Below are 12,708 nucleotides of genomic sequence, written 5' to 3' on the forward strand. Positions count from 1 at the left end.
GTCAATCACTGATTCATATACACCATCATATGATGCAAATGTAGACTTCATACCATTACAAGCTGGCAAACAGTTTACATGTATATTCTGCGAGTCTGAAAAGAACTGCCTAAGAAGCAAACTTCTAGGTTTGTCATCAAGTACAGAACAATTAAAATCACCCATAAGAATTACCATCCCTAACTTACAATAGGCACACCAAAGTTCATACAATTTCTGCGCGTAATCCCTGTATAACACATTAGAGTGAATGGTACATGGCAGATACACTTGAAAAAAAAAATATAATTGCTTGGTGATATTTGTAACTGTAAACCAATTTTCCTATCATCATCAATTTCAAGGGGCGAAACTCTGTCATTTAGTTTATGTCGCCAAAGTAGGGCTACTCCCCCTTTACCAATTTTCCGTTTGCTAGGCAATAATAGGTCATTATCACACTGACAATATATCTATAATTTTTAAAAGCAGAGTCAAGAAAATGTACACTGTTATGAAGTAACCAATGTCCAGAAATACCACAAATATTTATGTGAAGGTAAGTCAATGTTTTACACAAGTATGATGCGCTGGACATAATTCCAGTTGCATTCCATGTCAATAGTTTTTATTTAAAGTCTTCCATTACACCACATTAAATGGAGCCATTATAGCACCCAACACTCGGGTTAGTCCATCTCCGTATCCAGACTGCTAAATCGATTTGCCCAGGGGTCTTTATCATAGGAGTCGAAGCGAGGAACGTCCCCCCGATTTTCCAAACGTTTACGTCGCTCTCGAAGTATCGGCGACTGCTCTCTCGCTGACCGTGTACGCCATGGCCTGCAAGAAATATATCTCGACCAAAAGTCATATTAAAACAAGCGGTCGGCTATGTCATTATCGTAAACGTTTAGTCGAATCACAACCTTTCCTGGTCTTGACTTAGAAGGGAAAACACGCAGCATTGACACAGTTGGGCCTTTCCGTTCTATAACTTTTGTAAGAATGTCTGTATTAACCTTTTCACTTATGCCAAGTGGACAGACACGACGTGTCCGCCTGCGTCGTTTCACTTCAAAGTCACCCCCTCCTGCCATTCACCCGTAGGTATGTCATCTGACCTCTCAGTGACACGTACCGGTATCGGAAGTTGCATTGAGGTTACCTGCGACGTGTGTTCTGTCGTTGTAGGGACACGACGCGAGCAGACACGATTGCTCTGCTTAACAACATCAAGAGTTTTATCGGAGACTAGATGTTTATCGCACTGATTGTCAATCACTTCCGGCACAGAACTAACGTCACCCACTATGTCAGGCGAACCTATAACCGATACGCAGATCGGAACCGCAGTGAATGTAACGCTGCTATCTAACACACAGTTTCCAGTATATTCCGCGTTTGAATCCTGATTATTCACATCATCTAACAACGGGTGCACCTCTAGAACCCTAAGTTTGTTCTCTAGCTCAGTGATCCTCGCCACAGATGCACTGACTAAGTTTCTAATGGTCGATAAAATGCTGTCGGAACAGTCTTTTATAGCCTCATTACACTTCAAAATGTGTACCTTGATTGATCGAAGTGAGTCTTTTGTAGCTTCCGTTTCCTTTGTGCGCAGCTCGTTACTTGCATTCATAGCCATGCTTTAAAATGATTAGAACTATGCCGTTCGTAAAAAAACGTCATAGATACTTTTTAGATAGTTTCATTTTAATTATAGTTTACACGATATGTGTTTTGATATGATTACATATGACACAGCTTTGTAGCAACATATTAGTGTTTTTTTTTCTCTAAAACATGCGGATATAAGTGTGAGGTTATAACATACTTTCTGTCTATGAATTATTGTGCAGAATGTATTGTGTCCTATTCGTAGTAGTTTTTACCCAACAAGTCGAATTGAAAAATAGTTTTTGTTTTTAATTAAAATTAAATCGCGTTTTCGCGTCCATGACAAGGGTAAATATTAAATAAACGATACATAAATAAATGAAAAAATGTATATATATATTTTTATATTTATGTTTATAATTTATAATTTAAGGCTACATCGGTGGAAAATTTTACCTCAACATTCATCATTCTACGCCACTCAAAGTTTGATCTTGATACAAGAGCTTTTCCCCAAGCACAAATCGTTAGTCCGTGTTGATGTTCTTGACGTCACTTTTTAAGTAGTTCAAAAAATACCAACCTGATAATTTCACTAGTAAAAATATCAGGTTCTTTTTCACCAGTACTTTCCGCTCTATTACTGAAAAGCATGAAATTAAATAGTACCTGCTGACCCCTTGTGACCTGTATTTGATCCCGGCATTACACTTTCAATATTTGACCGTATGTGACCACATATTTCACTTTATGTGACCCATTGTTGACGAGAACCTTTATTGCATGGAAGGCATTTTTCTGACATAAGTTAAAATGCTTATCTGATTATATGAGCAGTTAAAGGATACAAGCATTCAATTGTATGATATAAACATTGTATGAAAGTGACCCAGCTTTTGTCTATAAAAGTAGTTTTGTGAGATGAAGTTAATTTTAATAATAACCCAATGACTTGACTTTGGCATAAAGAAAAGTAATTATACTGCGTGTCATGACAAATGGATGGCATCTGACATATAGATTATGAAATTTGGACGAGAGCCAACCAACAAGTCTCCACAGACAAAGGTAACAGTTATAATTGGAAGTATTCAATGTTAAGCTGTCCTATTACATTGTTTTTAGAACTTGGCAAAATATTTTTCTACACATATAACAGACATTAATGATTACTATATTTGTACACAACAGAGTATAAAATCAGGCATCAGGCCTAAAAATGTTTGTTTCCACTTACCAACCCTAATTTGTTGTGCCGACCTTAACTTATTTGGTAATGGTATTCCTATAGCAAAACATCTTTGTTTTTAATTACATTTTGTATTATCTCAATACCCTTATATATGATTTTGCCAACTTTAAATTAGAAAGAATATTGTATAGGCATTTGGAAAAGTTTTGTCGATGATTTGTTTTAAGTAGAAACAAACAAGTTATGCCAACCTTTATATGCTAAATGTTTGGAAAATGTTAGTTAAAACGAAAACATGTAACATGTAGATACCTTCAATAATATTTTAAATAGCCAATAACATAGCATTTAAAAAAAAATAAAAAATTGAAGTACCTCATATTGCTGCCTTTCCAACAGGATGCCTATATTCATGTTTCAGTTTTTTGGAATTCCAATTTGCACATTTCTATATCAATCACAACAGGTCAATCGATCTACGTATAAACCAATGAACACCTATTTCAAAATTGTAAATATCTATTTGAAAATCTTTCACTTTTGTACCAAAGAAAGGCAATATTCCGGTCCTAATATGACAGTATGCACCTCTGTTTATAGCCATATGCAGAAGCCCTCTATCATATTTTCTTAGTTTCAAATACATATTTCTAATGCTTTAGTCTATTAGAGTGCTTTGCGTTTGTTTGAAATGATTTTTCATAAGAGGTATTATTATGAGACAGCGCTTTAACTAACTGAGCTATCTTACTTGTTATATTTTTTTTATTTTTAAACGCATTAATAACATTCCCAAGAAATATAGCCAATATAAACCGTAATAATGGGCCCGTTTCATAAAAGTTCGTATGCACGTTTTCTGACGTAAGTATACTTACGAACTTCGTAAGAAAATCCGAGCGTTTCATAAAATAATTCTTATGCAACCACCTGCTACGAATGCGTAAGTTCCAATGTAAAAGTTACGAATGGTCAATTGCTGTCGTAGCGTTCGCAAATATGGCCGCCTTAGCGAGTGAACGTCTTTACAAATTTTACAAAATTAAAAGAACACGAATTTAAATGCTTTTTTGTTAAAAAGAAGCATTCCTTTTTTCTTAAAAATGAAAAAGTCGGTAAATTGTTGTACATTTTAATTATTTATCTTTATTAAACTTTTATCGAGAGCACAGTTAATTCCCTTGTTTGCAAAATCGCAATGAGAAAACAAGGTCAAACGTAAACAAAGTTTATTGTAACGTTTCTTTTGAATTACCACTAACTATGCTGTGTAGTACTGGCTAAGCATTTTCTAAATACAGAAGAAAGGATTATTACACAAGCGACTCTTATTATAAAACTGAAAAGGTTAGTTAGATCTATGTCCAACTGGAATGTACCATGGAGCAAACTGGAATACATGGATGATTGACACAGAAGACACGGACATATGTATTGTGGCATCTAATAACGACTCTACAATGCAACAAAATCAAAGTTTCCTTCTAGGATTGAATTAACTGGAAGGTCATCTTTGATTACGTTCAATGCGTCAGTGATTTATTATAAATGGAATTTTCGGGTACTGGAGGTTTCGGTAAATAACAAGTTTGGTAAATTGGATTTTTATAGTGAATGTTGTGGAGGTTTCGATAAAATGGATCTTTATAGATGAGGTGTTAATGACAACTATTATTGGCTTACAATAACATCAGGGGCATATATTTGCAAACTGGGGATTAATTTTGAATTGATTAATTAATGTTATGCCTACGGTAAAGAATTAAGGGGCATGAATGAGCTACCACTGAACTTTTTTTAACGAATACTGTTGGGTAATGGTAGGTACCAAAAATGTTGATTGCATTTAACATATAACTTTTATTGAAAGTAAATTTACGATTGTAATAAATCAATACTATTTTTTTAAAGAATTGGTGATTTTATTTAAATAACATAATAGTAATAATAAATGTTGATTAAAATACGGAATTAATAGAAGATCTTCAATTAAGTTTAATGCTATTAAAAATGTTCAAAGTCTTGTATACTATTGTAGAAATGATTTATTAGATTTTTTTAAATTAATATTTTGTTAAATATTGATTTAAGTTTGAAAATAAAGCACAATAGTATTTTAGGCCACCGAAAAGCACTCAATATCTGTATATATACATGAGGTAGTTTGCCAACATAATAAATATGTTGCCAAGCTCTTGCCACCTGCAGACCACCTCTTGTAAAAGCCAAATTCTGAATTTCATAAATTCTGCTACTGTTTTTTTTAAATCAAAATTGTACATATTACAATACACCATCAGCGGCTTTATATTTAACAATTGTTTTATTATTTATTTCTGGTTGAAAAAAAACCACAATGTATAACATATTATATGTGTACGTAATTTATAAAAAGAAATATAAAAAGAAATATAATGATACACGTGATGTTTTATAATTTTGTTTAGTATTCGTGCCATTTAACGTTGAGTTAAGCGAGAGATGCGAATGAAATTACACAAAATTAACAAGAGCTGTCGGAAGGACAGAATGCTCGACTTTTCTATGTCTAGATAGCATAATAAATGCTTGATATTGAAGCAAAAGGAGTATCAAGAATGACAGCATTTGTCTATTTGCATAAGTGACAGTAAATAAAAAAATGAAGTTAGGTTAAAATAAACTGTGGACTTTTTTTACTATTTAATATTATTTATTTCATTTTTTTTATAAACAGCCTATATTGTATATTATTATTTTAGCTCACCTGAGCACAATGTGCTCATTGTGAGCTTTTGTGATCGCCTTTTTTCCGTTATCCGTCGTGCATCGTTCGGAGTCAATATTTGCCTTGTTAACACTCTAGAGGCCACATTTATTGCCCAATCTTCATGAAATTTGGACAGAAGATTGGTCTCAATGATATCTTGGATGAGTTCGAAAATGGTTACGTTTTCTTGAAAAACATGACTGCCAAGGGGCGGCGCATTCCTTATATAGCTATACATGTGTAGCAGGGTTCGGTATAAGGAGAACTTTAATGCCTTGCTATATGAGCTAGCTTGTATAGTGACGCGGTAGAGTGTCTGCCTGATTTGGAACCGGGAGGTTCCGGGTTCGATACCTAGTATGGTCGGGGATTTTTCTGGCTGAGTTACATATGGCTATAGTAAAACCTTGTAAAACACTCTAGAGGCCACATTTATTGTCCAATCTTCATGAAACTTGGTAAGAAGATTCATCGCAATAATATGTTGGACATGTTTGAAAATGATGTTGAAAAGCATACCACCAGGATGTGGGGCATTTTTCCTTATATGGCTAGTGTAAAACCTTGTTAACACTATAGAGGCCACATTTATTTCCAATCTTCATGAAATTTGGTCAGAATATTGGTCTCAATGATATTTTAAATGAATTCTAAAATGGTTACGTTTGCTTGAAAAACATGGCTTCCAAGGGGCGGGGCATTTGTCCGTATATGGCTATAGTAAAACCTTGTTAACACTCGAGAGGCCACATTTATTGTCCAATCTTCATGAAACTTGGTCAGAAGATTAATCCCAATAATATCTTAGACGAGTTTGAAAATGGTTCTTGTTAGTTGAAAAACATGACCGCCAAAGGGCGGGGCATTTTTCTTTATCTAGCTATTCTGACCTTATTGACCTTAATCTTTTCTTGTATTTCATTCCAATTTTCACTTCATGTCTCATGATATATAGAAAGCTTTATGATCTGAGTAGTAAGACTCAAATGCTCCACTGTTAAACTTTGGTTCATTAGAGTTGATGTATATCTGATCAAGAAGTGACCCATACTTTGTTGTCGGAATAGGTATACAAGGTACGAGTGGACTAAAGTCAAAGTCTGTTTTTAAGCAGTCAACATTGAAATCACCGCAAATAATAAATGGAGTCTTTTTCTTCTGCCATCTTCTTAAAAGGTGCCAATGTTATTTTTTTTTAAATCAGCCATGCTAGTTTTAGGAGATATATATACAAAGTAACAATTAAATTACTGAAGTTCAGAGCTTTCGTACAGGTCTTCACGACAACCTTATGTGCTGACCTTCTTGTAGTTAAAAGATGCGAACATTATATTCATATAAGAAACAAATATATTTGATAAAATTATTATTATTTTTATCTGATAAACTTAAATTAAGGTTTTTCCAATTGCAATTATCTTATAGTAGCTCTATGTAAAATACTAAATATATATTTTATTGTCTATTAAAACAGACTTTCCTGGACAGATCGCTTTACCAACAACATGACTGAAGTATTTTTGGAAATCCTCAGTTGCTCATGATAAACAAATATATATGGATTTTCTCAGAAAATAAATAAATTTTATTTAATTTATTGAGAAGTTCTTCACTTCTTGCTAAATTTACATATGAACAAAACTAAAGGAGGCACTTAGACATTTTTCAACTTTCAGGTTGAATCATTACTCAATTTATTCCTGCATTTTCCTTATATTCATCCTTGTCTAATGTCATGTTCTCATACAATCAAATTTCAAATATCAAATGTAATACTTTAAAATTTTTAATATAAGTCAAATATTTGTTATATGGGCCTCAATAATCAGAACATGGTATTTAAAATATTGAAACCCCTTATTCACTATTCACAAAATGTTCACCAACCTATTGCCAATATTCTAACGTAATTTGTTGTGGAAAAAGAGTTGAAAATAACCATTAGAAAAAAAACAACTAAAAAAAGTATTTTTAGGTTGGCAATTTCGTCACCGATTTTTATATAAATGTGTTTAATGTATATATGAAAGGAAAAATAGAAGTGATCTCCAGCTTATCGACGCAAACCTTGTATTTAATAACATAATAATCTAGAGACACAAATCTGGTAGATGTTCGGGGTTATCCAGAGATAATGAAAAAATAAAGTGGTTCAAAAGATGTAAGGTTGAACATATTTGTACCAATGTTGTGTTTTAATTTTGAAAACTTAATTTGCCTTTTTATATTTTATAGAACAAAAGGAAATTGTAATTAACATGTAGAATAAAAATAAGAATCATGTTCTGTGGGTCCTAGGTTACGGTCAATGATTCAGATAAAAATATTTCGATTGTATATTCATCAGGAACGAAATTGAAGGACATCAGTGACCAATAGGAATCCAGCTTAAATATGTGATTTATTAAAACCATACCAAGCAAATGGCTGTTCTCCTTTCTACGCTATCATTCTCCTTATGCATTTATAACGTTACCAATGGATAGCACTTAGAGAGACTTTGTGTCTATTCGGTTTTTGGTGGTGTAGTATTTGTTTTGAAAATTTTGGCCATTTGTTACTAGCTCAACCGTTCGCATATCTTTAAAAAAACAACACTAGATTTATCTGTTTAAATGATGAATAAATTACAACATGTTTTACAACAGAGCTTTGTTTTTATTGGATTGACCATTTAACAGCCACAGTTGACACAGATGTCAGAGAAAGATGAATCCTTCAGAATAGAGGACTGGTAGAATCTCAGGGCCTTGAAACGTTCTGAAACGGAACATGTGCTAAAGATAAACTCAAAATTCAAAATTGATCAATTCTTGGCAAACATTATTTAATAATTTGATTTTGGCAGTATTTGATATTCTAGATTTGTTTTTATTGGATTGACCATTTAACAGCCACAGTTGACACAGATGTCACAGAAAGATGAATCCCTCAGAATAGAGGACTGGTAGAATCTCAGGGCCTTGAAACGTTCTGAAACGGAGCATGTGCTAAAGATAAACTCAAAATTCAAAATTGATCAATTCTTGGCAAACATTATTTAATAATTTGATTTTGGCAGTATTTGATATTCTAGATTAAAACATGGTTTTCAATTTAAGACGGCGTTATAGTGAACAATATTTTAAGTATAATTCAACCAACGATTTCATAATATTTCAAGCAAACGGAATTAACGCTTCAATGTGTTAGTTAACAATTTAAACAAGTGCTCGTAAAATTTGCATTTCACACCTACCTGGTTCATAGTAATCGTAGACCCTGACTGAGGACGGCTTGACGTTGGCCACGAGGTCAGAGCGAAGCATCTCCACAAAGCAGCAGGTCTCTATGTTTGGATTGATCTTTAAAACAAAATATACATGTGGTAAAATCATACTAATACGAGAAAACCTCTACATGCTTTTTCGGCATCTCCTTGTCATTATAATACAGCAAATATTTATTGGTCATAAAGAATGGACAGTAATAAGTTGAATTATAATAATATGTTATTTACTTACAAACCGATCCGTATGTCTAATAGTTCTAATAGTGTGCGCGTGCACAGGTGATGCTGATTAAATCTCAAACACATTAATTTACCGTACCTCGTCATAGTAAAGCACAACCGTTTTCTGGTCCTTGATTTCAGATTTCCTCGACAGAGAAATATCAGAGAATCTGCTCTCGAGGTCCGCCTCAAATCCAGTGGGTACATCAATTTCTACGACGGCCATGCCCGGACCATGGTAGTACGCATACAGGTACCTGAAACATGGGGTGTGCTGATGTCTATGTTGAGTCCAGGAATAGAAGGCGAATGTACATATGTACGTATATATTAGTGGTTGCAGAAAAAAATATTTTACGATCGCTGTTGAAAATATATTCAAATCATTCATTTAATGACACAAAATCATTCGTTTAATGACACCAATAAATTTTTCTTGTAACTTACCTACTTGTTTGACAAAATCGTTTTATACAAGTAGATTTTTTTAAATTATAATATTATCTTTAAATTTGCCATGTTTCATATGTAAAGCTAAGATACTGAATATATGGTGCCGCGTAGTTTTAAAATAGACATACATTTCTTACTTCTAAATACAGCGCGTATAAATTGCGTTAACTTTGCGCGAGTATCGATAACTATTTAATGTAGAGAGTCTTCGACTTCAGCATTGCAATAGATCCATGCAGTTATTGGCGTATTAAACATGCATGCGTTTTTATTACCACTAAAGTATTAGCATATAAGTAGAATTTCTATAACGCAAGTTTAAACACAGATTGACTTAGCAGTCAATATCCGCTAAATGAATAGATCAATATATTGTCTGACAACTTAAGCCCCATAAACACTCACAAAATTTAGCTATGGGAACTACGTCGTGCTTCCGACGCTGCCCAAAGACAATCGCACGTTTGCTAGTAAATGTTCGCATATCGTAGCGGTAAATTCACGTTGAATATATTGTTATTAAAAAATGAAGAAGAGCATTTTGTTTCTCGTGTAATCAATGTAACGAGACCACGTCTAGCATTGAAATTTTGACTATTGCTATACGGAACACTGCTTTGTTATGCCGTAACTTTTTTAGGACTGGCACTTTTTTCTGACATTTCGTTGCTACACTTTGGTTAATTTGGTTCATGTTTTATTGCCATATGTTGCAGAGTGTATTGAACTTCGTCAGATTACTTAATCAATGCATTAAATGTTTATGTTTATGATTTCTTACACTTCTGACTACTACATTACACATCGTTGATTACCTTGCACATGTTTTGACAACGATGGAGTGCAGCGAATCCTGGACCACTTCGGCTGTGAGGTTAAATGCTGGCTGGGAAGGTTCAGTCTCAACGTTGAATGACACAGACACCTGTAAAATGATATGAATATTGATTTTCCAATGCGATTCCGTTCAAACGTTTCATGACCTAAAGATCTGAACTATTGATAAAACAATGCTGCGAACAATGTGTCTTTCGATATTTCTTTATATCGTTAACATAATTTTTATGTAGAACGTCACTATTGAAACTCAACAAAATATTCTTCAATCAAACAAACTTAACTTATTTTCTGTCAATTCCCTCGGTACATTGATGTGTTAAGATCAAAAAGAAATTGTATGTCTTACCTGAACAAGAGCAGTTCCATTCCCATGAGCCTCCAGTGATACTGACGGCGGTTGGTAGTAAGCAGGAGTTGTCTGGGAGCCATGGGGACGGAACGTGGGAATTGCACTGAATGGAATCTGTGGATTCAAACGTACAAACAATGACACCATATTGTTGTAAAGTAAACATGAATCCAAGTAGTTCGTTTACGAGGTTGATTTTTTTTATAACATTACAAATAAAAGTTATGACAAAAATCTGTTCACAAAATGGCTGACCCCATATAGATATTGTATATATCACTTGATAATTAAGTGAATGGTTCTTATATGAAAGGGTTGTAATTGATAAGTCCGAACTGTCAGGAAGCCCAGTTCAACTGGAAGAGTTCCCTCCGATCTGATTAGCCGTTTAACCCGGATGATGGCATTGTTTATATTATATGTGTAGATGCGGTTTTAGAGTAAACAGTACGGCCGACAACCCACCATATATAATACGATCGTTGGCCCAAGGCCAATTCGGAATGCCCTCTCGCAAAATGACGCTTAAGCCATGAACAGACTAAACAAACTTGAAACAAAAACTAGTAGAGGAAATCAACCAAACTTACATCGAGCAGTTTCAGAACCATGGCATCATTCTTCGTGCAACTACGTCAATGCTGAGGTCAAGGTTACTGGATGTGATGTAAGCAAACTCTGATAAGGCTTGCAAACCCAGGACAGTGTCTTGCGTGGACGTAAAGCCACCGAGAGAGTTTCGCTGGGAGACGAGCCACTTCATGACTGGCAGGCCCTCGGAGAGTTGTCTGGTTTGCACGAGGTAGAGAAGGACGTACGATGTGGCCTCTACCGAGAGAGGGGACTCCTTGGAGTAAAATGTTTCCCAGTAGTTGTAGGAGTTTTGTGGACCGGGCAACTTCCAGTACTTCATGCCATCTGATATTGAACAATTATACTAAAACGATTCGTGATTGTTTGCAAAATACCGGCATTCACTTGAGTAAAATGCGTTCATGAACTGTATGAGGGAACGCTTGTCAGTAAGAGTACGTTTTAAATAGAATTTTAACATGAAACAACATTAATGAACATACATTTATTATTCGTAACTAATTGTCTCTTATATATATGTATTTATTATTGCATACTTATTTTATAACTGAAAAACATAGTTTAAGTATCTCTCGTTCTTGATTCAATTGAATGGCCAAATTGTTTTTTAATAAAACACATTTTTACCAAAAAATCATGCTTTTTTTCTAACTAAATGTTCTTTTTAACGACATGTTCATGTAGACAACGTATTTTGCAAAGAGAATGTTTGTTGTACCCGACATGATAGCGTTGCCAATGTCATTGGTAGAGGCCGAATGACCTCACCCTCATCAGTTGATGTTCAACAATGGTTGGTACACCATTCTTGCTTTAAGTGGGATTTATTAGTTTAACATTTTCTGACGCAGACCTTACCATTGGTCAACGTAGCTCTCTGGTTAAGCTTTGTGTATGCAAGGAAAGACTTTGAACTTCCAGCCAATGCCAGTGCATACGCCGTAATAGCGAGGTCATACGTGTCATTCATCATAGCAGCATTTGGTACATTCATTGGATTGTCGAGATGTTGTTCAAGATATGCCCTGGCTCTGGCTGCGCTGTTTGTAATACGGAAGTCGTTCTGTAGACGAAATATGCGTATATAAGTGTTGGTATCACGAACATACTTAAGTCAATATTCTCACTCAACTTTGAGTTTTTTTTGTTATTTACGAGATGAGATTGGCCGTCATACCCAGTAGTGTTCATAAAAGCTGTTTTAAGTTTTAAGTTCAACTCAAACATAAATTAGAGGAGGATTATGCACATATTCTTATAGCTGATATTTGAGATTGCCATGAGCATATGAACAATCTCAACACTCAGTTGAGAAGATATTCAAATCTAAACTTCGTACTTAATCTACTATGTTTCGAATGTTCTTGATACTTGGCCAATTATTACAAATACAGTATTTCGATTGAAATCTTAAAACAACCATAATTCAATGATAGTTT

At 34.3% G+C, this 12,708-nt stretch overlaps 1 protein-coding gene across 1 annotated transcript; it reads right to left on the reverse strand.

Moving 5' to 3' along the window:
• Positions 1-8,214: 8,214 nt before the first annotated feature.
• Positions 8,215-10,822, reverse strand: LOC127854504 (C3 and PZP-like alpha-2-macroglobulin domain-containing protein 8). Its single transcript, XM_052389569.1, has 5 exons — positions 10,673-10,822; positions 10,302-10,411; positions 9,131-9,290; positions 8,779-8,884; positions 8,215-8,300 (listed from the first exon to the last, which is right to left on the reverse strand). Exons 1-5 carry the CDS (start codon positions 10,820-10,822, stop codon positions 8,215-8,217), a joined length of 612 nt encoding a protein of 203 aa, XP_052245529.1.
• Between the last annotated feature and the right edge of the window lie 1,886 nt (positions 10,823-12,708).

This window comes from Dreissena polymorpha, chromosome 13, assembly GCF_020536995.1.
Source record: "Dreissena polymorpha isolate Duluth1 chromosome 13, UMN_Dpol_1.0, whole genome shotgun sequence".
Classification (NCBI taxonomy): domain Eukaryota; kingdom Metazoa; phylum Mollusca; class Bivalvia; order Myida; family Dreissenidae; genus Dreissena; species Dreissena polymorpha.